The 25,685-nt window shown below is 35.8% G+C and overlaps 3 protein-coding genes across 7 annotated transcripts; 2 read left to right on the forward strand and 1 right to left on the reverse strand.

Annotated features, from left to right (window-relative positions):
• Nucleotides 1-1,427: 1,427 nt before the first annotated feature.
• On the forward strand, nucleotides 1,428-14,426 carry LOC112511175 (protein DECREASED SIZE EXCLUSION LIMIT 1). Of its 5 annotated transcripts, none has more exons than XM_025116665.1 (15): nucleotides 1,428-1,503; nucleotides 1,913-1,965; nucleotides 3,108-3,224; nucleotides 3,323-3,385; nucleotides 3,588-3,659; nucleotides 3,750-3,806; nucleotides 5,211-5,419; nucleotides 8,705-8,763; nucleotides 8,850-8,940; nucleotides 9,958-10,024; nucleotides 10,770-10,852; nucleotides 10,992-11,083; nucleotides 12,592-12,698; nucleotides 13,479-13,542; nucleotides 13,807-14,076. In XM_025116665.1, exons 3-15 carry the CDS (start codon nucleotides 3,121-3,123, stop codon nucleotides 13,909-13,911), a joined length of 1,173 nt encoding a protein of 390 aa, XP_024972433.1. In that variant the 5' UTR covers nucleotides 1,428-1,503; nucleotides 1,913-1,965; nucleotides 3,108-3,120; the 3' UTR covers nucleotides 13,912-14,076. The 5 variants fall into 5 exon arrangements, 3 of the variants coding, with proteins under 3 accessions (XP_024972433.1, XP_024972432.1, XP_024972434.1); XR_003069071.1 differs by lacking the exon at nucleotides 1,913-1,965 and adding an exon at nucleotides 14,153-14,426 and having other exon boundaries at nucleotides 1,452-1,503; nucleotides 13,807-14,047; XR_003069070.1 differs by lacking the exon at nucleotides 1,913-1,965 and adding an exon at nucleotides 14,093-14,426 and having other exon boundaries at nucleotides 1,452-1,503; nucleotides 13,807-14,016.
• A 3,726-nt stretch (nucleotides 14,427-18,152) lies between these two features.
• On the forward strand, nucleotides 18,153-19,775 carry LOC112511176 (aldehyde oxidase GLOX1-like). Its single transcript, XM_025116667.1, has one exon. The coding sequence runs from the start codon at nucleotides 18,159-18,161 to the stop codon at nucleotides 19,773-19,775; it is 1,617 nt and encodes a 538-aa protein (XP_024972435.1). The 5' UTR covers nucleotides 18,153-18,158.
• A 3,196-nt stretch (nucleotides 19,776-22,971) lies between these two features.
• On the reverse strand, nucleotides 22,972-24,501 carry LOC112511816 (aldehyde oxidase GLOX1-like). Its single transcript, XM_025117602.1, has one exon. It carries the CDS (start codon nucleotides 24,484-24,486, stop codon nucleotides 22,972-22,974), a length of 1,515 nt encoding a protein of 504 aa, XP_024973370.1. The 5' UTR covers nucleotides 24,487-24,501.
• Between the last annotated feature and the right edge of the window lie 1,184 nt (nucleotides 24,502-25,685).

Below are 25,685 nucleotides of genomic sequence, written 5' to 3' on the forward strand. Positions count from 1 at the left end.
TTTCAACTGTTTACCCTCTTTCTTGTCTAGAAACTCAGATTAAGGTTGAATTAATATATATATATATATATATATTTCAAAAAAACCCAAGAACATATTAATTCATAACATATTATATAGTACAATTTGGACAGCCTAAACCCAAAATATATAGTATATATATATATATATATATAAATAACTATAAAAGTATAAATCGTAAATATTAAAAATATTTTTTCACAGTATATATAATATATAATTATATAATTAAGTAAAAAACTATTCAATATTGGACTCATTTCGAAGGTATTAAAGAGACGATTATAATAGTGTAACTTGTTAAAATAAAAATGTATTTTTTAAACATGTTTTAATTGATATACAATTATGTATATTAATTCAATAAAAGTTTAAAATGAAACATTTAAAAGTAACGGACGTAAAGTAAATTAATTAATTAATTATAAGAATATAAAGTGTAAATTTAAAATTATAATTTTTAAAAAATTGGTTGTGAGAGGGTGATATGTGAGGGGTGAGTGGATGTGAGGAGAGGATGAGGTGAAAAAGTGTATAAAGGGTATATTGGTCATTTAGTATTTCAAGACTTTTAAGATTTTTGCTAAATTTGCTTTATAAGATAGTATAGATTATGATTTTCGTCCATGTGGTTTTTATCCCTATAGTTTGTAATGATTTACAAACTATAGGGACGAAAACCACAATATCTAAACCACAAAAATGAGGATGACAATTTTTAACAAATCATAGAGACGAAAAATGTAATTTACTCTAAAAACTATTAATAAATACTCGGTCGGGGTTGGGGTCGGGATTGAGGGGTATCCCCATCCTGGTTAACAAATTGGGGATTCCTCATTCTCATACCCATCCCCAGTCAACTGGGAACCAACTTCGAGGGACTTTGCCATCCATATACCGACAAGTGTTTGGTAAACAACCATTTATTCCTATGAACGAAAATGGAAACGAATTGCAAACGGTATGGATGAAAACTGTAATTTCGAAAGCTGAGGGACGAAAATAGCAATGTCAACCAAACCATAGGGACAAAAAACATAGTTTACTGCTGCAAAGATGAATATAAGCGGGTGGTTGAGATTGCTTATTTGAAACAACTTATGTTTTTCTACAAAAAGTACTTATCAACTTATTATAAATTAGAAAAGTTTAACTTATTTAAAAACTCTTTATTACCAGTTTGACATCAATATAAGTTGTTTATTCAAACACTCAAAAATGTCTTATTATTGGTTTAATACCGATATAAGTTATTTATCCAAACACTAAAAAATGTCAAACACTAAAAAATGTTTATTACCGATTTTACACCGAAACAAATTAATAAGTTATTATAGCGATCCCAAAACACCCCTTATTGTTGTTTTTTTTCCAGTGACACGCATAATCCTTTCTTTCATCGTTTTCCTTTTCTCCCACAGCCGACGACGGTGAAGGACGCCGGCTGCTCAAGTTCTCATCAGATTTCTCGTTTATCAGGTTTGTCGATTTCTTTTTGCAACTAGGGTTTTTTGATGATCTCCCTTTTTGTGGTAAACTAGTAAACGGCAGTTCTTCTGATGCTTTTTTTTTTCTTCCTGGCCTGCTATACGCCCCAGAAGATTTTTGGGGGTAGGCGATCAAATTTGCATTGTATCACCAAAATGTTATGAATAGTTTCTTCAAGAATAAACAAGAACTCCAATTAAGTACTTTAATTCTCTTGCTACAGGATCACCATAATGCAAGTAACTTAGTATGTCATTTCACATAACTCAGAAGCATGTGTTTCTCATATGCTACAAGTTGGATGCTTGATGAAATATTCCTCTAGAACTATTGGTAGTATTGCAAGTAACTTCGTATATCTTTTAACGGAAACATGAATTATTATCATGCTGCGACTTAGGTGTTTGATGAAAGTCCTGTTAGAGCTTTTGGAAGTAATGCGAGTAAATTTGTGTAAGTTTTCACATAAACATGTTTTACCATCATGCTACGAGGTTGTATCAAATTACTGCTTTAGTTATACAATTATACTTGCCTGGACTGTTAGTTCTCTTTCTTTTCATTCACCATAGCAACAACTTGATGGATTAACATGTAGCCTTAATGTTCTTTCTTTTATCAAGTAACCCCTTTTTTGTTTGCTTTCTTTTTTCTTTCTTGATTTTCTTGCTCAAAAGCCAAGCAACATCTATGAAAATAACAATGACTCCCTATTAACAAAACAACATCAATGCAACAGTCACCCATTTTCATTCCTATTCCCCAGCATTCCCATTCTCTTAAACGAAGCAAACGACCCAAAAAAACTCGCTAAACAATTTGAAGTCGTAATAATAAAACAGTCTTGAAAAAATCAGGACCAAACTCCCCCTCCCTTATTTACTGATCAAAAGCCCACAACCCCTTGGACAAAACAATCAGACAGCTGCCACCATCGGCAGCTACTGCTTACCTACTCCTCTGGTGACTTTCCTGGTATGAAGGCAAGCAAGAACTTAATACTCGTTTTGTTTTCTTGAGAAACTTTAAACCATTAGCAAAAATATATTGTCCAAGTTCCAAACTTCAATTTGAGAATAGTTATAAGTCGACCACTATTCTTCTTTTTGTGTGTGTAAATTCCTACTGTACTTGTGAAACCTTACTCAAAATCTGATCTATTAGTGATGCAGCTCATAATACGCTTTCAGAATCGGACTGTTTGTAGCATACTATAATCGTCTAAGGCAACCTCTTTTATTGAAAAATAGTAATTCTATGGTGATGATTAGATGAAGAGTGAACTAAAGCAGTTTTGCACTCATAAAAAGTGAGATCTTCCCTTTGGATGTCAAATACATTACCTTTAAACTTCAAAATTGACATGTATTATAAAATATTTATGAGAAAAGATTGGAATGGAAATGAACTTCATAACAAAATACTATTGAGTAATGTTGGTATCAGATTTCAACAAATCCATATCACATTTGCGACTAAAGGAAGTTGCTTTCACATCAAAAAGTCATTTTATTTGGTTGTTGTTGGATGGGTGGGATTGTAAGCATCATCAGAATTGATCTTCTGAGATGTTTGATTTATTGTCTGAATGACAGGATTGTGATCAAGATGAGCAAGAGACCGCCACCTGATCCAGTGGCAGTATTGAGAGGCCACCGCGCTTCTGTCATGGATGTTTGTTTCCATTCTTCTCAAAACTTGGTATTCTCAGGGTGAGTATTTTGCTTTGTGTTAAACACGGTATATTCATTGTATTTTGAGGTATGTGTCTGTGCCAAGTATTATGTGTTTTCATGGGGTATTACTGCAGTTCATCAGATGGTGAATTACGAATTTGGGACAGTGTGCAACATCGGACCATCTCATCTGCATGGTACTGGATGCAAGCTTTGCTTTGTTTAATCAAGACAAGAATTCTCCTAGGAATAGGGTTATGTTGTTTTAACATAAGTTCCATATGGATGGGAAAACACTTTGGGTGGTTTTTTATTATCTTGTCATGAGGGTGATGTAAATTAGCATTTTCCAAGTTCAGGCTGTTCGATGTGAAAGTATTTTCGTTAACTTTGATGCAGGGCGCATAGTGCAGCACATGGGATCATAAGCGTTTCAACCAGCCCCTCAATTGGGAACAACAAAGTTATCAGGTTCTTATTACCTTATTCTTTAATATCAACAAGTGTGTATCTGCTTGGGCTTTTTTGGTAATAATCATTGGATTGCATCTTTCAATATAGCCAGGGCAAGGATGGAACTATTAGGTGTTGGGATATTGAGCACGGGGAATTGTCAAGGTATCTAGTTACTTATTTTCTATGATTATGATTGAAGTAGTTGAGAACTATACAAATGATTTTCCTGTCATTATGTATTTATATTCTTGTAGCTTGATGAATGGAAGTCCAAGTGTTATCTAACCAATATTTTAGATGGCGTTTCTAGGAAATAACACATAATGTATACTTTTGAGATTCATAACACCTTTTTCTAGAAATATTTTGCATGCAAGATGTTACATAAAAGGAGTACTCCTCCATTGATGGTTAATATTTTCACAGAGATGATAATCACTTCTTTAGTTTGATAATTTGGTTAATAAGTTGCTCAGTTTTGGCAAAATGGTATACAAGTATTGCAATTCTTGCAATACCTATATCTAAGTTATGAAAGGATAACACGTAAACTACTGAAGGACTCTATTAACTGGAATTTTGAACACCATACATCTTCGTAAATTTCCTGGTTTATGTTTAGTAGCATTTTGAATGATTCGCCAAAAAATGCCCAAAACTTTATCAAATGGATCAAGTGTGCCAATAAGTGAATGATGCAATATTCACGGGACAAAAGAAATGTAGTATCCGTCAGTCACCACAAAAAGAGAGACTGGTGTAGGTATAGTGAGTGAGATATAAAAATATGTGCTCAAATATATGGGTTACATAGGGCATGATATATACTGTAGCACTATTTTACATTATATGTTCAATTTATACTTTATATGATCGATTCTGGCCTCGTTTATGTTGGAAGCTTACAGAAGTCCACCACTGGATTAATTAAGGGTTAAGACTAATATTGTTATCACTTATCTGGAAGCCATCATCTGATAAAGTAACAGGCCCTAGCCTAATTAGTGTGAATTATGTCCTTTCGGTCATTTCTATATTTCTTTTTCTTGGTAAAATAACCAATGTACAAGTACAATGATCTTCAACAACTGTTAAAAGGAGTGAATCATACAATTGAATAAAAGATCACTCAGTAACCAATGCCTTCACTTGCTTGATGATTTCAAATTCTCAATCCACCAACAAAAGTACAATCATTTTATGCACGGGAAGTTGAGATCCAAGGCTGGTCGTTCCATAGGTGAACTTTATGCGGTTGACAAAGCCTTCCTTGAACCCCTTTGAATGTTTTCATCTTGATAGCTACGATGAATTTTGACCAATAAACAAATTCATCTTCAAACAGCAGTATGTTTCTAAATAACCAATGGCCCCGTGGAGCATGCGGGCCAATGAACTTCCATAACTTTCGCATTGATCTCTCCATTCTCACATTCTATTGGATGATGAGTTGTTGAACTTGGAAATGGCATAATCCAAAGAGACTCCCACCAATTTAATAGAATCTTTGAGGAATTGAATAATATAAAACCTGTGTAAAAGATGATGCTTTTTGATTGCGACCAGGACACCTTCCATCTCAATTGATGCAAATACCTATCACTTTTGCAAGCTTTCTTTAGTGAAGAGGCCTTCTGCTGGCACAAGAAAAGCTGAAAAGCGGAGACTTCAGCATGGGACAGAGGTCATAGATCCTTCTGGTCAAGAAATTTCTCATGACATCCAAGAGGAAGAGGATCAAGGGAGTGTGGCAGAAACTTCCAACACATTTGGAGGTCATTTTCTCTTCTTTTTGACCAGTTGTAGATGTTTTACCCTTCATTCATGCATGTTTTGTGTTTAATTTAGTTTTTCCCCTAAAAGTAAAATTTGTCCTTGTTTAAGAGTTTCTATTTTTGGTTGAAGTTATGAAATGAGGAATTTGAAATAGCTTGTCGGCCATTGTCTTTTCCGTGCTGCATTACGATTAGATTCACTAAACCTTTGTTGCTTCCCATTCAGTTTTCAAACAACCAACTAAACCTTTTAAGCATGTCTCCTCCTGCCTTTTGGAATCAGTATTACATAAGGATGAAGAGATGGGCGAAGATAGTGACATGATGAAGAGTGTGGTGGATGAAGTGATCATGAGTTTTTAATGTTATGTGATCACAAATCCATTGAAGCTGATTGGTAAATTGTGTAAATGTCAATGATGGTGAAATTGATTGGCTTATGTGCTGCATTTTAAGCCATCAAAAGAAAACATGTATGGGATACCATCATTTCATTTTAGCCTATCCCATCTAGGTTGCGATAAGAGGCATGTTGTTATTACCTAGTGAAACTGTACTTTCTGGACTTTATATTTTCCCCTCTTTTCTCATACCTTTATGGTGTTAGCTTAAAGCAATTTGTTATCCACGGTCCACCATATGTGATTGTACTTAAAAGTCAATTATCATCTTCATGTTTTTACTCGAAATAGACAATGGCACATGTGCATCTCATTTTAAACCAAACCAAACGAACCCAGTATATCCCACTTGGAAGTAGGTTCTGGGGGGTAGGGTGTATGAAGATCTTTCATTTACCCCAAAGAGTTGAGAAGTTGATTCTGTGAAGACCCTTGGCTTGTGGAAAAGTGATTGCGATGCTTTTGGAAGTTTGGCAAAAAAAAGTTTGAATCATTCGGAAAGTAAAGAAGAACGTGAGACTAAAGCAGTAAATTACAAAGCTAATTGTAAAAAAAAACCCTCCCCGTCTTACCCTTCTGTAACACCCTAATTTCTTTATTGATAAATCTCAATATTTCAGCCTTAAATGCAAATAATTATGAATAATTCAAGTACTCCAGCAGCTGTTACATTTAGTAAAACATCTTAATTATAAGACTAAACAAGCTAGGGATGAGTTGTTAAAGCTAGAAGTGTGTTGTCAAGTCTAGTAAGCATGACTAAGCAAGCTAGTGATGAATTGTCAAGTGTAGTAAGCATGACTAAGCAAGCTAGTGATGAGTTGTTTAGGCTAGAAAAATATGAGTTAGCAAGACTATTGATTACAAGACAAGTCTAGAAAGCATGACAAGGAGTACTAGAAGCATGAGTTGTATAGAATTTCTTATCCTTAGAGATGAGTTGTGAAGATTCTCTATCTTTATTGATGAGGTGTCAAACTCTCTCTCATAAGAGTACAATCTTGAAAGCAAAAAGAACAAGTAGTTAATGCAATGAATTTATCTATAAATAGGGATTTAAAGGTCACTATTTATGCATACCAAAAATAAGAAATCTCTCTATATATACACATAATTAAGCTTGAATAAAGGAATCAAAGGAAAAAGTAGGCAAATCAAGATGAGTACTTATGTGATTTATGAGATACATGCATGCTATATATAAAAGTATTTTATGCATTACAAGTTATGTTAGCATGTTTGTTTTACATGAAAATATTGATACACATACATATTCAAGATATGCATGATGACATGTTTTAATACAAGTATACACACAACACATGAAAATCATTTACATGTTATCATATGTGTTACACAAGGCATGAAATTTTTTACATGTTATGTATAACCATAATATCCAACGTACGGGATATTACAAGAAGGAACGTCTTGCAAACAGACCTTATAGGGCAGCCTTTTATGGACCCGGGGGTTAGCAAACCTCAAGACAAGTATGGTATACATGCATGTGACAAGTGAGATCTAAAAAAAAAATGTTTTATGCATGATAAAGAATAGTACTTTATGAATGTTAAAAAAAAAGAATGTTTTATGCATGATAAAGGATAGTACTTTATGAATGTTTATGCATGATAATAAAGAATATTTTTATGCATGATCAAGAGCTTTAATGACCTATCATTCACAAAATATCATGAAAATTTATCATTCATGAAACCATAAATACTCACTAAGCTTATAGCTTATATATCTCATGTATGTATCTCAGGAAAGAAGTGAGGATTTGCATAAAGTAATATGGTTTTAGTTGAAAAGCAAGTTTTGTTGTAATACAAGCTATGGTTACATTTCCGCTAAGTAATTTTTTCTTTGATGTAATTTCAAGATATGTTATAAATAAAGCTAAATTTCATGTTCAGATTCAAGATTTAATAGATTTATCATGTAAAGTAACGACACCCAATATATAAGGACGTGGGGCGTTACACCTTCTCCTCCCCAAACTCCTCTCATCCTGCCTATGGTATCTGCTGAAGCCTACACCTTGTATGCTACCATAGTCCTGCTTCTCCAGCCTACACATCTGCATTTCATCTTATGTGCTCCCTTCGTCTCAGAATAAATTCCACAATGAAAAATGAAAACAGTTTCAGAAATTATACTTATTACGCTTTTTAATCAACCAAACAACAATTTTACCTTTAATAATAGAGAGAGTAATGGATTTCTGCATATCATAATCAAGGGTAGAATTGTAAAATAGGCACTTATTAACATAGGAATGTGGACACTTATTTTGGGACGGATGAGTAGTTAATTTGCTGTCAATAGGTACATCAATGTTGTCATCTTGACAATGGTAATATGTTTTGCATGAGTGACATGACCTCTCTTGTTCTTCAAATCCACTTGCTATTGTACCAGGGACGGACCCAGAATTTTTTCTAAACGGTGGCACCATTTGACCATAAGAAAAAAAATATAGGAATTTTTTTTTTCAAACGGTGATACCGTTCAACTATAGGAAACAAATATACGGAATTTTTTTTCAAACGGTGGCACCGTTTGACTAAGAAAATGACGCTAACATGATTAGGACTTGGGTGTGGGGTGGAATAAAAGCCTTGCAAACCAACTCTACCAAATAAAACTTGTTCTCATTGTAGTTTCAAAATACATACGGTGGCACACAACAAATTAATACGGTTGCACCATTCACGAAACCTAAATTTTTTACCCTTCGGCGAAGAAACGATACGGTGGCACGTGCCACCCATGGCACTTAACTAGGTCCGTCTATGTATTGTACCGAAGTGTACTTTTTGATTGTGGCATGTCGAGGTTGTATTAAACAACATCTAAGATAATTTTCTGCTCTCAGGTGATGACCGTGAGGAAGGGCATCCATATGTGGCCATGGCAGGGATGGACTGCTCTGAGGTATGCACTCCATTTGTTGTTAAATTACTTTTTTATTGTATGTTCCTTTGCTCCGTGATTTTTACGAGAAATATCAATGGAAAAAGGTTGAAGTATGGAATCTCAATGCTGCAGAAAGGTTTGCACGGTTACCACATTCTTCTGGTGCCTCTACAAATAATTTTACTAAAGGAAAAGGTACCTAAACTATGCTTCATTTTATTAATAGAAATAAGACGATTTCTCATATTTAATCTCACCCGAGTGCTCATAATCTTAAAAAGAAAGGCTAATGATCATACTGACGATTAAGTAGATAACTACCAAGAACAAGGTAATCCCTTAACTTTGTTGTATCTTTATGATAAGAGAAGTGCTCTTAGTTCAATTGGTGCATATAAAGTTATCTGCTTGACCATTGACATAAATATTTGCTAGCAGTCTAGAATATGAAAATCAAGAAAAAGAATAGAACTAAACATGAAAGTTAATGATATGCTTCTAAATAACCCTATAGCAAAGAGTTTCCATTGCATCCATCTCCATGGATTTACATGCCATTTTGCTTTTTCTTAGTCTATCTATATGAGGAGATCATATGAAGTAACCTATCTTTCTTTACTTTAGAGCACTGGCCATCTACCTGGAATTTTGGGCTTAATACTGTTATTTTTGGCCATGATGTTTCTATAAACTTAATTATCTGCCTAGCGGACTAAAACTGCCTTAGTCAGTGGTCACAGGTATACTTATCATTAACTAATAGTACCCTCTGTCTAAATGTAAATGCAACATTGAGAAGTTAGAATATGAAGTTACCTCCTTGCTCTTCAGCAATCGTAATATTGATAAATTGATTTCTGGTTTACAAGATTCTTGGATATTGAATAATCGTCACACACTATCATCAAGCTCTGTGCTTGTCAAACATTTGCCTTTTATTTGAGACCAAGTTTCAGAAACTATTATTTCATTATGATTTAATCATAAAAACTGTTAAATCCAACTACTTAGCCTCCTAATAACAAGATGGGGACTCTTGAGCAAAATTTAAGCATTTATCTTTCTCTCTTCATTCCATTCCTTGGATTTTGTCATGTGCATCATCTTGTTATTATGCGGATAAGTGAGGAGGATTTAGCATTACTCTGTAACTATTGATGTTTGTGATATATCTTATAATGCCTCATGATTCCTGCTACTGTTGTTTAACAGGTTTGTGCATGGCAGTTCAATTGTTTTTACCTTCCGAATCACAAGGATTTCTACATGTGCTAGCAGGGTTTGTCCTTATTTCAGTTTGTCCTAGTTATTTGTCTTTTTTTCTTTAAATGCACAAGCAATTTGAATTCATTCAGAATTTTACTACTTCCTCCGTCCCAAAATAAATGTCTACATTTCTATTTAAGTTTGTTCCAAAATAAGTGCCCATTTTCAAAAATAGATGGTTATAACTTACTAACTTTCCAACTCTACCCTCAATTATGAGGCACAAATAGTTAAGAGTTGATGAGACGGAGACAGAGAAAAGGTTTACCCGTATCATCAAGGATAAAATTGTAATTTAGTTAATTAAAATTGGTAATGATTACACATTTCATAAAGTGTGTTTTTTGATTGTGGATACTTATTTTGGGACGGAGGGAGTATCAGATAATTGAAAACCGGGCCGTTTTGCACACTAGCTATTCCTGATTGATGACAAGTGTCTCACACTCTCTATAAATATGGCACCATTATTATAGTAAATCATGAACCTTTTTTTGAAGTATATAATATTTATGTACAGCAAATCCAATAAAAAAACTCACACACCCTCCTCACCTGTAGTGAGGTTTGAACCCCCTAACCTCTTGAGAGACCAAAAGCCCAGATACCGCTAAGCCGAAGGCCCTTTGGTAATAAATCATGGACCCTTGTCGCATTCTAAGAGCCACTTGTGTTTTTTTACGTCGTCAGTATATAGAAAATGGATCTCCTGAAACGAAATATGATGATACTCATGAAGAAGACTGTTATGCATGCAGTTATGAGGATGGAACAATGGCTTGGTGGGATTTAAGGAATCCTGGGGTTCCTTTGACTTCTGTAAGGTTCCATTCAGAGCCAGGTACGTGGTGGCTAAGAACGGCATTATTAGTGTGAATCCCACATGATCATTTTTTAGGAAACAAATGTTTATATTTTTGGAGCTTGTGGCCTTGCTATTTCTGTTACCCTGCTCATGTAAGGATTGCTTCATTCACCAGTTCTAAGCTTGTGCGTGGATGGGAGGTTCAGTGGGGGAATTTCAGGGGCTGCAGATGACAAAGTTGTCATGTTTACTTTGGATCATTCATTGGTATGGAAGCCCATATTTATGTTGAGATCAACTGCTATATATCGTTATATTAATTTGATGAAAGCATCGCCTTATACTCCCTCTTTCCCTTAAGTTTCAACAATGTCAATATTAGGATTTAGGATGCCCATTTAGTTCCAATATTTCAACTTTTTGCAAAGTTTCAAAGCGAATCACTTATTTTCCCATTAGTCTTGCAAAATGTGAATGGTATTGTCATCATTGAACAATAGTTTAGGCATGAGGTCGTAGTAAAAATACTTATTTTTAAGAATGATTAGCATTTTTGGACCATAGTACCTGATACTTCGGTTACATACTTGCAAAAATGCAAAGTAACACTTGATCTGAAATAGAATGGCAAACTTTGGCTGAAAAATAGCACAAAAAACGTTGCAAGAAGTAACAGAAGTGTTGTGTATTTATTTTCTACCAACTGAAATGTTGTTTTTGGATAATGAAATTGTGTTGGTTGTTTAAACATGGAGTTGCAAGTATAATGGTTTGAAATGCTAATAACTCTCTTACTGAACTATGTACCCAAACATTTCAACTTGTATGGGACAAAGGGATTCATAGCTCTAAGTATTGGCCTGTTATTATCAAACAATTTGGAAAGAATGAAAGGATTAAAAGGCAAGGGAAATCAACAATTGATTATTAACGAAATTGGAACTTACCATAGAAAGAACAATCACAACTCCAGGGAAACTTCCCTCTCTCAAAGCCACAACTAAGAGCCTAACTCAATTAACAAGAAAAATCACAATGACCTCATGCTACCCGCATTCCCGCCATTTATTAGACACTTTCAATCTGAGATCAGCCCTATTTTTCACTATTTTGGGCCGTCTGGAATAAACATTCAACACTTTGGGCTTGGGTAAGGATTGGATCAGTTTAGATGGATCCGTATCAGTATTGGCCGGTTATTATCAAACTCTAATCTTTCCCTTCTCGCAAGCACTAATCTAAGGGTGCGATTATGCTGTATGGGACATAACAAAAACTTGTTTTCGTATCTGGGACAGGATCGAGACCGGGCAACACAAAAGTGCATTTTTTTGTCCCACCAAAATAGGTGGAACAAAAATCAGGGAGAATAGACAAGATTGGTAAATTACTAAAGTACCCATATAAAATTAAAATCCTAAAACCTTTTACAATTTTTTCACTCACCTATATCACTCTCATCTACGACCTGAGTGGGACAAAATTGTATTTTTTTCCTGTCCCGCCAAAGTAGTTGGAAGAAAAATCAGGGAGATGGGACATAAATGGTAAATTACTAAACTAACCATATCAAATTAAAACTCTAAAACATCCCACAATTCTTTCACCTGCCTCACTCTCGCCTGCCCAGTCCAGTGGCAAACACACCCAAAGCTACTGTGTACATGATTGATCTATTTTCATCTTTTCTATTAAGATAGTTGAAATGTTTTTACCACATGCCAATTTTTCTGATCATAATCTTGTAAACTTCATTATTGTTTGTCATCTGTTAGGGTTCTTGTGTGGTGAAGAAGGAAATTAGTTTGGAGCGACCCGGCATAGCCGGAACTTCAATTCGCTCGGATAGCAAGATTTTTGGCACTGCTGGCTGGGATCACAGGTTAGTATAATATACTAGGGGTCTATGAGTTGAAACTGCCAAACCGAATCAAACTGGACAGTTTGACTTCTTTTTGAGAGCGCAAGGTTCAGTCCCTGTTAAAGAACTTTTCAAAGTGATGGGTATGATTTATGGTTTGAAGTGTTGAATGATATCAAACCACCCCCTATTAAATCGAGTTCAAATGGATCATTCTTGTATTTGAATCATATATTTGCTAAAATAACCTGATTTTGTTTAAGATGAGTAATTTCGATGCTTCTATCAGAAAAACAACCCATTGCTTATACTTGTAATGCTACTTCTAGGATCTTGTGTTTAAACTGATTTATCTTTATTTCATGTTTTCTTGTTTTAGTTCTTTTCTGGACCATCACCATTTGCTATTTCCTCTATTTCTTGGGAGAAACTTTTTCTTTTTTATATCTTTATCCAAAAAAAACTTTCCATTTATTTTGCACACTTCTCACAAGCCTGGGTCTTCATGGAAACAAACCGCTCTACTCTTTGAGGCTTGAGGTCAGGTCTGGGTGCATCCCAGCCCCTCAGAACCCACCTCCTGATGGGATATACCGGGCTCGTTTGGTTTGGTTGGAACCCATTAGGACAGTTCGGTTTGGGTTCCAATCAAAACGTAATCAAACTAACCCACGTACGCTCCTATAATATACCAAATATTTCTCAGATTATGAATGACATTGAGATGCAGGAATCCATTCACCTCAGGAAAATGTAAGCCTAACGATCAGTGATTTAATCCTCAATTTCGTGCCATGGCAGGATCAGGATTTACAGTTACAAGAATGGAAAACCTTTGGCGATATTGAAGTATCACCATGCCACGGTATGCCATTTTTTCTTTGGGCCTCGTTTGGTCCACTGAATTTGGTGAAATCCGGAGGAATTGGAATAATCAATTCCTTTGACCACATTCTATTCATCTGTTTGGTTTGCCTAATGAATGGAATTGAATTCCACACTTGGTGGATTTTATCATTCCGTAGCATTTTAGATGGAATGGAATGGAATTCCATTTAACCATTGGAATGAGAGCAGCTATCCTGTTCACTTTATGTTATCACCATCTGATTATGGTCCATTTCTGCAGTGCAATGCCATTTCGTTTGCTGCAGACTGCAAACAAATGGCTTCGGCTTCAGAAGACACCACGGTGGCACTTTGGGAGCTTTATCCTCCTCGGTCTTCTACTTGACTCGGCTCCTTCAGTTGATTTATACGTTCATATGATAAATGGCTCTTTCTATCTGTTCTACTTACCTTTTTCCTCAAGCTAAGAGTTTTCTCGGAAACAGCCTATGTACATTTTACCCTCCATATGCTACCTTCAGGTGAGATATATTGGATTTGTTTGATTTGGTTTGGTTTGGTTATAGGATAAACTGGTATGGGTCCAATGGGCGTTGAAGTTTCCTAAGCGTGCGTCTGGTATGCAGACTAGAAGGGTTGGAAGGGCGAGAGTAAGGTAGGCTGGTGAAAAAATTGTATATAAGGTCTTACTGTTTTAATTTGACACAGGTAGTTTAGTAATTTACCAATCTTGTTTCATCTCTTTGATTTTTGTTCCACACCAAACATGAGAATACATGTTTTTGCCGTCTTATAAACGCACTTAAAAGATAAAATTGATTCCGATTATGATCCCGTCCATATTTTCACCAAATTAATATTGGGTCCATTCTGATATGAGAAACCTGCATTACAAATGGAAACTGGGTAGGTACTTGGTACAGCGTAAAGATCTTATACGTCTCGTTTTCATCGTACCGTCACCATTTACAATTCTATAAAATTAACATCTATTCTACGGTTAAACGTGTTGTAATACGTTCAAATCAAGATTGTTTCTAGGGTAACCGGCAATCGCTCTTTTGGTCCGATCTGGCCTGATAGGCCGGTCCATTTGACGTACCTCTCGTTGGGAGGTTAACATATACATGGAGCAACGTGTTAATTTCAAACCATAGCTTTTGAAACGGGTGAAATTAGCCCACAAAAGTTTGGACGATGCACATGTGATGCTTCTTTCAAGTGGTTGAATACGTTTCCTATTTAAACTTGTGGGCAATGCACATGTGTTGTTCTCTCAAGTGGTGGAATACGTTTTTTCATATAAACTTGTACTAGTGAACCTTTAAGGCAATGGCAGATGCAGGAAGCTATGCGACTCTGGGCACATCTACAGGTATCAAGACAATTCGATGTAGAATAACCGATCTTAATCAAATGAGGATCGTTCGTGTTAAACGGTTTCAGATTATTTGGAGAGCTATAGTAAAAGCACTGAATAATCTGACTTAAATATTGAAATCATTGAGAAAACAATTAAGGGACCGTTTACCAAACACTTACCCGGGTAAGCGCTTACCAAGTCACATTACCTCACCGGATGAATAAGGTAAGGACTAAGAATTTTACCCGGTAAGAGTTAGACAAGGACCATGAGTCTTACCCGGTAAGTGAGGGCGATGATTTTTACCATGGTAAGCACTTAGCGAGTGAATTGTTGCATACAATGTCGTTTTGATGGATTAAAAATCTTATCCGATAAGTAAATAATAGTGTTAATTTTTACCGGTAAATGATTACTACTAGAACGTTGGGGGAGCAATAGGAGAAGATTGTGGTAAATATAAGGGTTATGGGTTTTTTAAAATAAATCTAAACTTTTTTTTTACTTGCCTCCAACCTACTTATCGTGCAGCTTGAAGTAGGGGTGCTTAAAAACCCGATCAATCTAACGCGAAATAATTCAACCCGATGTCTAATCGAGTTGTAAAATTTTAAAACTGTAGGTATTAGGTTACTGCTATTTGAACCTAACCCAATAAACTCGATATCATTTTATTTCTTGGATTTAATATGATTGTTGAATTTCTATTAATATATACATTAGACAATTGTGTTATCACGTACGCTTTTCATATACACATATTTTCAATCTATTCACATCTCTATGTAACTCATTCATATATATGTAAATTGAGAAAACTAATTGAAGGTGATATACTTAAGAAGTATGGATAAGTTGTATCAAATGGTTGATGATGAAAAAGAAATTATGAGTAGATAATAACATATTCAAGGTTAGAAGAATATTTTAATGTACCAAACTATCAACCCGACCAATCCGTACGGTTTGGGTTGGGTTAAGATTTTTCAAACCGCAAACATTAGGTTGAGTTGTTCAAATGACTTCAACCCGATCAAACCAACCCATGAGCACCCCTACCTTGAAGGCCAACTCAATTGCTAAATAAATGTTAGGCATATGGGCTCCTCCTTATAAGTCGTCAGTTCAAGTCTTCTTAGTTATAGTAAGAATTTTTGTGACTGTTATCTTCAAGGTCCTGTGTAGGGCTGTAAACGAATCGAACGAACACGAACGAAGGCTTGTACATGTTCGTTCGTTTAACTTAACCGAACAAACGAACGAACACGAAGGGTAAACGAACGAAAATCTTTGTGTTCGTGTTCGTGTTCGTGTTCGTTCGTTTAGAAATAAGATGTGTTCGTGTTCGTTTATGTTCGTTCGTTAACATGCTAAACGAACGTAAACGAACGAACATAAACGAACGAGCTAAACGAACATAAATAAATATTATTTGAATTCAAAGTAAATAAATAAAAGATTATATATTTAAATTTAATATATATACGAACATAAACGAATGAATGTAAACGAACGGTAAATGAACGAACGTTCACGAACATAAATGAACGAACGTAAACGAACGGTAAATGAACGAACGTTCACGAACATAAATGAACGAACGAGACTCTTGTTCATGTTCGTTCGTTTAACTAACCGAACAAAAAGATTTGTTAATGTTCGTTCATTTATTAAATAAACGAACATAAACGAACTTCCCGCCGAACGGTTCACGAACGGTCCGCTGAACGTTCGGTTCGTTTACAGCTCTAGTCCTGTGTAATTAATTAGTCTAGGTACTCTAAGGGCAAACCTATGAAGGCTCGAGCGGGTTCCCTTGCACCCCCTCAATAGATTTCCGCAAGTAGAAACTTTTTTATTGTATGAAACATGAACCCGGTAAACTTTGAGAGGTGCTCCATGATATTAGAAAAATACAAGAAACATCAACCAAAAAACCGAAAAATAGTTTCTTGAAATCGAACAAAAAAAGTCCCTCGAAATCAACCAAAAAACTTGAAAAAATCTCTCGAAACGATGGTATTTGACTATATAAGACGACTTTGTGAGTATTAGATCTACCTTAAAGGTGCACCACGATGGCAAAAATCTTGAATCCAGCGATGAAGTACGTACAGACAGACCTAAAACACTGACAATGTCATTAAAGACTCTACTCAAAATAACTTAAATTGCATCGTTACCAAATCTGGAGAGTTGGTTTCTTGAAAAAACATAAACAAGTGGTGCGAAATATTCTTCCTTTAGAGCTGCCAGAATCACCGAAAGAACACAATTCTTTGAACGATATGAACTGAAGCCTACAGTTTTCTTCAGTGGATGCTACTGCACGTGATCTTTGCTCTTTTAATTTTAATTCCCACAAGAATATATATACATATATATGTATCTATATATATACATATATATGTATGTATATATATATATGTGTGTGATATATATATATATATGTGTGATATATATATATTTGATATATATATATATATATATATATATATAGACGTGTGATCATGTGAGACTAACGGTTTTTCGTGAGACCTGTAACTAATTCTCAATCCTTAGATTAGATTACAATCTAACAATCTAAATATTCATAAAAACGCCACGAGATTTCTTAATAATCAAAAAATTGTCACCTTACAACTTTAGGTCATTAGATCATTAGCTTATGAAATTTTTTCTTGAAATTGTTTAATCTTGTAAAATTGTTTCATATAATATTTTTTTTGATGAATTTGTTTCATATAATATTTAATGAAACTGTTTCATTATTTCTCTAAAATTAAAATAATGAAAATGATAATATCCATGATTAACACACTGCACAATAAAAATGGTTAATCAACCTCTCATAATTACAAAAAAATGAAAAAAATGAAAAATTATGATTGGTTGAATGAGGTTTTCACGGTTTTACAAATTGAGTGGTTTTTATTTGAACGCTCTCATATATATATATATATATATATATATATATATGGTCTTTTTGGCTGTCATTTTATTTATAATTTATTTTTCACTTAAAAAACGTAAGTTGCATTTTGGAATCAGATCGGATAATATCCAAAATACAACTTTAGAGTTTTTTCAAAAACGACGTAGTTTTTCATTGTGCATGAACTAACGTGCAATGTTCGAATCACTATAATTAAAAAAAAAAGCTGTGGTGGATGTTACCGGTGCCGGACACTTTACACCGCCGCAAATCCTATTTAAACCCACCACCTGACTCCATTTCCTCCGCCACCACCCTCCAAAACCACAAAGTGATGACTTTCCCTTCTCCTCTCCTTTATATCCATATACTCCTCCTCCTCCACGCGCCACCGTTCCTTGCCGCCGCCGGTGGATCATGGTCCCTCCTCCTCCCAAGCATCGGCATCTCCGCCATGCACATGCAACTCCTCCCCACCGACCGTGTCGTCATTTACGACCGCACCGACTTCGGCGCCTCAAACATCTCCCTTCCTGACGGCAAATGCCGCCCCAACTCCACCGACTGCTCCGCCCACTCCGTCGAGTACAACGTCGCCTCTAACTCCGTCCGTCCTCTCATGGTCCTCACCGACGTATGGTGTTCGTCCGGGACGTTGATGCCCGACGGGAGCCTGGTCCAGACAGGCGGATGGAACGAAGGCGATCACGTCGTTCGAGTTTATAAATCATGCGACCATTGTGATTGGGAGGAAATACCATCTGGGTTAAGTCAACAAAGATGGTATGCCACCAATCACATATTACCTGATGGCCGTCAAATCATCGTTGGCGGCCGTCAATCATTTAACTACGAGTTCTACCCTAAAATGTCGGCAACTGAGAACGCACCCAGTTTACCGTTTCTGGTTCAGACTACCGAACCAGATATTGAAAACAATTTATACCCGTTTGTATTTTTAAACACGGATGGGAATTTTTTCATTTATGCAAACAATCGTGCTATTTTATTCGATTATGTCCGAAACCAAGTTGTCAAAACCTATCCAACGATACCCGGTGGCGACCCGCGGAATTACCCGAGCACCGGGTCTGCGGTACTACTTCCAATGCGTATTGTACAAGGGAAAGTAGCAACGGTTGAAGTGTTAATTTGTGGGGGTGCACCAAAAGCAGCATACAATAATGCGAATAGGGGAAAGTTTGATGGAGCTTTGGATAGTTGTGGCCGGATTAAAATATCCGACCCGTATCCCCAATGGGTCATGGAGACCATGCCTTTAGCACGTGTCATGGGTGATATGTTATTGCTACCAAACGGCAACGTTTTGATCATCAATGGTGGGGCCGCTGGGGTGGCCGGGTGGGAACTCGGACGAGACCCGGTTTTGAGTCCACTTATTTACGGTCCGGATTGCCCAATTGGGTCTCGGTTCGAGATACAAAACCCGAACACCATTCCTCGAATGTACCATTCGACGGCGGTTTTGCTACGAGATGGTCGGGTTCTTGTTGGCGGAAGTAATCCGCATGATAAATATGAATTTTCGGACGTACTTTATCCTACCGAACTGAGTTTGGAGGCATTTTCGCCTGCTTATCTGGATCCAACCTCGTCGGGATTACGCCCACAACTAGTCTCGCCCAAGACCAGAACCAAGGTCCATCATGGACAACGAATGAACATATGGTTCAAAGTCTCGTGCCCAGTGGACCCAAATTTGGTCTCGATCACAATGGTGGCACCACCGTTTAACACACACTCGTTTTCCATGAATCAAAGGTTGCTGATCCTCGAAGGCGGCAACACGACCACCATTATCGGAAAATCTCACTACAAAGTCAGTGTGACGGCACCGTCCTCCGGTAACATTGCTCCGGCGGGGAATTATATTTTATTTGTGGTCCATCAAGATATTCCGAGTGAAGGCGTTTGGGTTCGTATACAATAATATTTTCCTTTTGAACTTTACAATTCATTTTACGTATTTTATTTTTTTAATTTTTAAAAATGTATACTTATTTATTAATTGTGGATAATTTTATTTGGCAATTGTAATTTAAATTATTGATATTTGGGAATTTTTGGTTGTCATATTCTATTTTAAAATCGCAATTAATTCTTATATATAATAACGACAATATTCTTTGATTAGGAAACAACAATACTACCACAATATCGCAAATGCAATCGAAAACAAGTAAAGATCAGGGGTGTTTGGGATTGCTTATAAAAATAATTTATTGACTTATTCTGGTGTAACACCGGTAATAAGCACTTTTGAGTGTTTGGATAAACAACTTATACCGGTGTCAAACCAATAATAAGAAGTTTTTGAAAAAGTTAAACTCTTCTGACTTATAATAAGTTGATAAGTGTTTTTGTAGAAAAAAATAAGTTGTTTCAAATAAGCAATTAAATGGGTTTTTAATTAAATTCAAGATTTCTTAGCCTATATAAGGAAAATGACTTTATACTAATAAAAAGATCATGAATTTAATTAAAATCTCATTTAGAATTATATACCTAAAAAAATCGCTAATTTTAATTTTCGCTAGCAATGTGATAGTATATATTCATGAGAGATGGGTGTTTATAATATTTATAATTATTTGAAAACCTTTAAAATGATAACTTTGAGAACTGATGTATCATGTGCTATTTCACATGATCTTTTTTTTTTCTACAGCCTAGATTTATGCGTATTGATTAACATATGTTTTTTTGACGATGTGTTTCTTTCACATATATTTGTTTCATAATACGAAACTTTTTATGTGTTTATGAAACAAAAAATACAACTAAAAAGTTTCACATTGTGAACTGAATACATATGAAATAACTATGTGTTGATCAATATTATTTAAATTATAGCCTTAGATAAAAAAAAGTCATATGAAATAACACCTTACAACTTCAACTATGTCACCGGCCAAGATGAAGGATTTAAAACTCCAAAAGAATACTATGATAAGGGATACTGTAATTTTTATCTCCGTCTTTATTTCAGATAAATCACAATAAAGTATCAAAAAAGGGCTCCCGAAGAACGAGTAAACTTTACCTATATGGATGATGGAACGTCTGTTAGAGTGAGAATCTAGCAGTAATAGCTAATAATAAAAGAGAACCATTGTTTTGATCATATGATCATCCCCACAAGACTAAAGTTATGTGTCGGTGTGCCTAACATAAATAAAAACTCTAAAACTTATATATGGAGAAACAAAGTTTAAAGTTTTAGATACACTGTTCATTTTTGCTTTTGTTACCACAGATCGAATCTAAGAAGGTGATGGAAATAAAAGAGTTATGAAAAAGAGAATCGGTGCCTTTTGCACAATCCTCAATGTTGCGACATGCAAGTAACAGTGCGATTCTACTGACAATGCCAATGACAATTCTTAGAATTAGCAGTTGAATCATTGAATGGGGTATCAATTTACTCCTCGAATAACATGTGACCAACAGAAATCAGTTTGTAATTTGACTCGAACATAAAAGCAAATCAACGTAGACTACCTTTTCTGAACCATCTCTTCATGATACCATGCCATACCAACTGACTTCAAAAATAGCTGAATCAAACATCCCATGTCTAACAAACCAACTCACCGACCCTTTTACAAGTAAGGCGATTCCATAGATAGATATTGTAATCCCTTTTCCCAGCAATTGTGCAAATAATGTAAAAAGAAAAGTATTGATGTTAAAAGGAAAAGTATGGCCAAGAAGAAAAGGTTGCCTTTGATGACTCATTACACTCAATGGAGGAGAATGATTTACAATTTTTTTTATTAACCTGGATATCCAACCTGTTATGCGAGCTGACTAATCTTAGGGCGACCACCTGCTTTGCAGATAATCCAGAGTCATCGCATTTGAATCTCCATGGCTACAAGAGGATTTTTATTCCTCATTGGATTTGAACCTAGGACCTCTTGATACTTTTGATCTTTGGAGTTAAGCTCAAACCAATCAGACAACACCCTTGTGGTTAATGATTTACAATTTTTGTTTATAGAGGATGTTGTTGGTATAAATACAATTTTATGTTATGTCTGAATTTATATTCAATGATTGATAAACTGGTTTATTCATATAACTAACTGGTTTATTAAAGTTTGTGACTTCTATATTATTTATTTGATGATACAAAAGTTCACGGTTATTTGTTGAAATCAAGGTTGTAAATGGCATGAGGCGTGGCATAGCATAGCGGTTGGATCAAACCTTAAGATTTAGGAGTCACACGGAGCGCACATCATTTTTCAAGCCGTGACTTATGGTTGCAATTATGTATATCATATATGTAATTATATATAGACACACATATTTATACTATTACTCAATGAGTCAAATGTATCAACCCATTTAAAAATAAAAAGCAAATCAAATATCGCATTACAAAAACGGCACGCTGGCTTAATGTGGTATCAGACATGAGCCTGGAACGACGACTACCGTAGCAAGACTTTTAGAATACTAGTTGAAACTCAACATCCGACATTAGAAAGTGTGTCAAAAGACACGACATCGTAGGTAAAGTTCAGAGGTTGTTTTGAATTTAGATCACGATACAGAACCTCAAATCTCTTGAACTATTTACGTGCTTCTAAACCAAAAAAAGCAATTAAAAACCGTAAAAACTTATAAATACCTATCCATCTTCGTTTAGATTTTCGTTGCATGTACAAAATGGCTTTAAAAGAAAACACGAGATCGAATTAAAAGTTCTACCATAAATAAATGATAACATTTCAATTTCATACCAAAAAACGAATAAAAATATCAAATAAAACATTAGCAAACAATCATCCTCAACCATCAACCATCCGTTCGACCATATTCCTTCGTAAATTCACCTACCGATTTTAACTCGAACCCACCTCCATAATTCAACTATAAAACACGAAATGCATCTCAAAAACCTTAAAAAAATCGAATTAAAAATATAAATAATTCCATCCTTTCCAACTACTTTTTGTTTTTACCTTATTAGCCCCTCCCCCCCAATTCGTAATCAAACGGTGTACGTCTTCTCGATATCCATGTGCAATGGATTCATCACGGATTCACGGGTGTCCATAAGATATTTGAAATCAAAGTTCACGGGTACAATTCCAGCATGTTTGACTTTCCACCGGTCAACCAATTTGAACCCATATCCCTTCACTTGGAATTTGCCGGTGAACCACAAATAGAAGGTAATATCCCGCCGGAGCAATGTTGCCGGAAGGCGGCGCGGTCACAACCGCCTCGTACATCGAATTCCCGACCGCCCTGATGCCGTTTCCACTATCGAGGATCAACAGCCGTTGATTCATGGAAAACGAGTGTGTGTTAAAAGACGGTGCCACCATAGTCACCGAGACCAAATGTGGAAAGAGTGTGCCCGAAACCGTGAACCGGATCGTTGTAAGGTCTCTGTATCCGAATCGGGTTTGGGGATCGGGGAAGATGATCGTGGGTCGTAAATCGGATAATTGTGGATCCAAATACGGTGGTGAAAACGCCTCGAGGCTCAGTTCCGTTGGATAAAGTACGTTTGTGAAATTATAGTAAATATGAGGGTTGCTTCCGCCAACGAGCACCCTTCCGTCGCGAATCAAAATCGCGGTGGAATGGTACATTCGCGGAATGGTGCTCGGATCTTGAATTTCAAACCGAACATCAGGTTGGCAATCGGGTTTGTATAAAACCGGGTTAAGAACCGGGTTTCGCCCGTATTCCCATCCGGCGGTACCCGAGGATCCGCCATTAATGATCAAGACGTCACCGTTTGGTAGCAGCAACATGTCACCCATTACACGAGCCAAAGGCATTGTCTCCATGACCCATTGTGGATTCGGGTCGGATATTCGGATCCTGCCGCAAGTATTCAAAGCATCATTAAACTTTCCATTTTGGGCATTCACAAATGCTCCTTTGGGTGCACCACCACAAACCAAGACCTCAACCACTGATACAGTCCCTTGTACAATCCGCAATGGAAGTAGTACGCCGGAGCCTGTGCTCGGATAATTTCTCGGCTCACCGCCGGGAATCATCGGAAAAGTTTTCACCACTTTGTTCCTTGAATAATCAAATAAAATTGCTCGATTGTTTGCAAAAATAAACAATTTTCCGTCAGGATTCAAGAACACAAATGGGTATAAATTGTTTTCGAGTTTTGGATCATTCGTCTGAACTAAAAACGGCAAACTGTAAGCTTTTTCCGACGACGAAATTTTCGGGAAGAACTCGTAGTTAAATTGCCGGCGACCACCGATGATAATCTGCCGGCCACCGGGGAGAATATGATTAGTAGCATACCATCTCCGTTTAATCAACCCCGATTTGAGTTCTTCCCAATCACAAGTATCACAGGAGTTAAAAACTCTAACGACATGATCACCGTCATTGAATCCGCCGGTCTGGACGACGGTGGCGTCAGGCATTAAAGCACCGGAAGAACACCAGACGTCGGTGAGAACCATAAGTGGACGAATAGTATTGGAAGCGACGTCGTATTCAACGGAATGAGCAGTGCAGTCTTTCTTCAAGACGTTGTCGTTCGGATCCCTCCGGCATTTGCCGTCGGCGAGAGAGATGTTGGATTCTCCGAAGTCCGTACGATCGTAGATGAGTACGCGATCATTGGGGAGAAGTTGCATGTGCATGGCGGTGATACCAATGGTTGATCGGAGGAGGGACCAAGTGCCGCCGGCGTTGATGGTGGCGGTGGCAAGTACTGAACATGAGACGGCGGCGATGAAGAAGTGGAGGATGAGTGAAGTCATGGTGAGGGGTGGTGGAGGGTGCAAAACTAAATGCGGTGATTTATAGAGAATTGGTTAGAAAAGGGTAGAAATCCGCGGTGGAAGGAAAGGGTCAATCGCCGCACTTCGGTTGACTTGGTAACCGGCTTTTCGAAAAACTAGTGAATCATATTCACAAGTATATAAAACTCGTGTTTCCTAACATATTAACATTTCGCTCCGTAACAGAAAAGTAAACTATAAATTTGGTCCTATCCATTTATGAAAGTGAAAATTATATTAAAATAGAATCAACTTTCATCTGATTTTTATTTTAAGGAACTAATTTTTAAAATTATTATTTTAAGAAATTAATTTGCGTTTGATTCCTATTTTAGGAAATCAACTTGTAAAATAATTATAAAAAATAACTAAAATTCGTTTTTTTTTTCAAAATTTAATGCAATAAAATCTATTTTTCATTTCAAATCTCGTTTTTTTTTTAATTCAGATATCAAATTGAAGATTTAAAAGAAATCAAAACTACCACAATAAAAATTGTTTTTTTACTAATGCAATAAAAAAATCAATTTAATAGAAAAATTTAATTGATGCAATAAAAAATAAATATTAAATATCACATTCAATATTTTTACATCTAACCAATCCATATCAATATTAAAGTTTAAATCAAATTTGGCAAATCAAACCAAAAATTTGATAGAGACCTTTAAATTACCTATTACCTGTTCAACAGATCAACCAGACCCTTAAATAAACAAAAAGTTTGATAGAGACCCATAAATGACGATTTTGAAAGTTGGTTTCCCAAAATAGGAATCAGGTGAAAATTGGTTCTATTTTGGTGCAATTTTCCCTTTTTGAAAAATTAAATACAATTTAAAGTAATTAGAAGGATACTCGCACAATGCAGTGAGATACATCTTGATTTTAATATTTTATTTTATTCTTTATCTCAGTCGATGTTATAATATGGTCTTATTTGATTTTGAGAAAATAATGATATTTTTATTTTTGAATAAAATATAAATTTAAAAATATCATAAAAATTTAATAAAAATATATCGATATTGATATCAAATTAACTATTTAAAATTTCT

This window comes from Cynara cardunculus, assembly GCF_001531365.2.
Source record: "Cynara cardunculus var. scolymus isolate 2C chromosome LG 4, CcrdV1, whole genome shotgun sequence".
Lineage (NCBI taxonomy): Eukaryota > Viridiplantae > Streptophyta > Magnoliopsida > Asterales > Asteraceae > Cynara > Cynara cardunculus.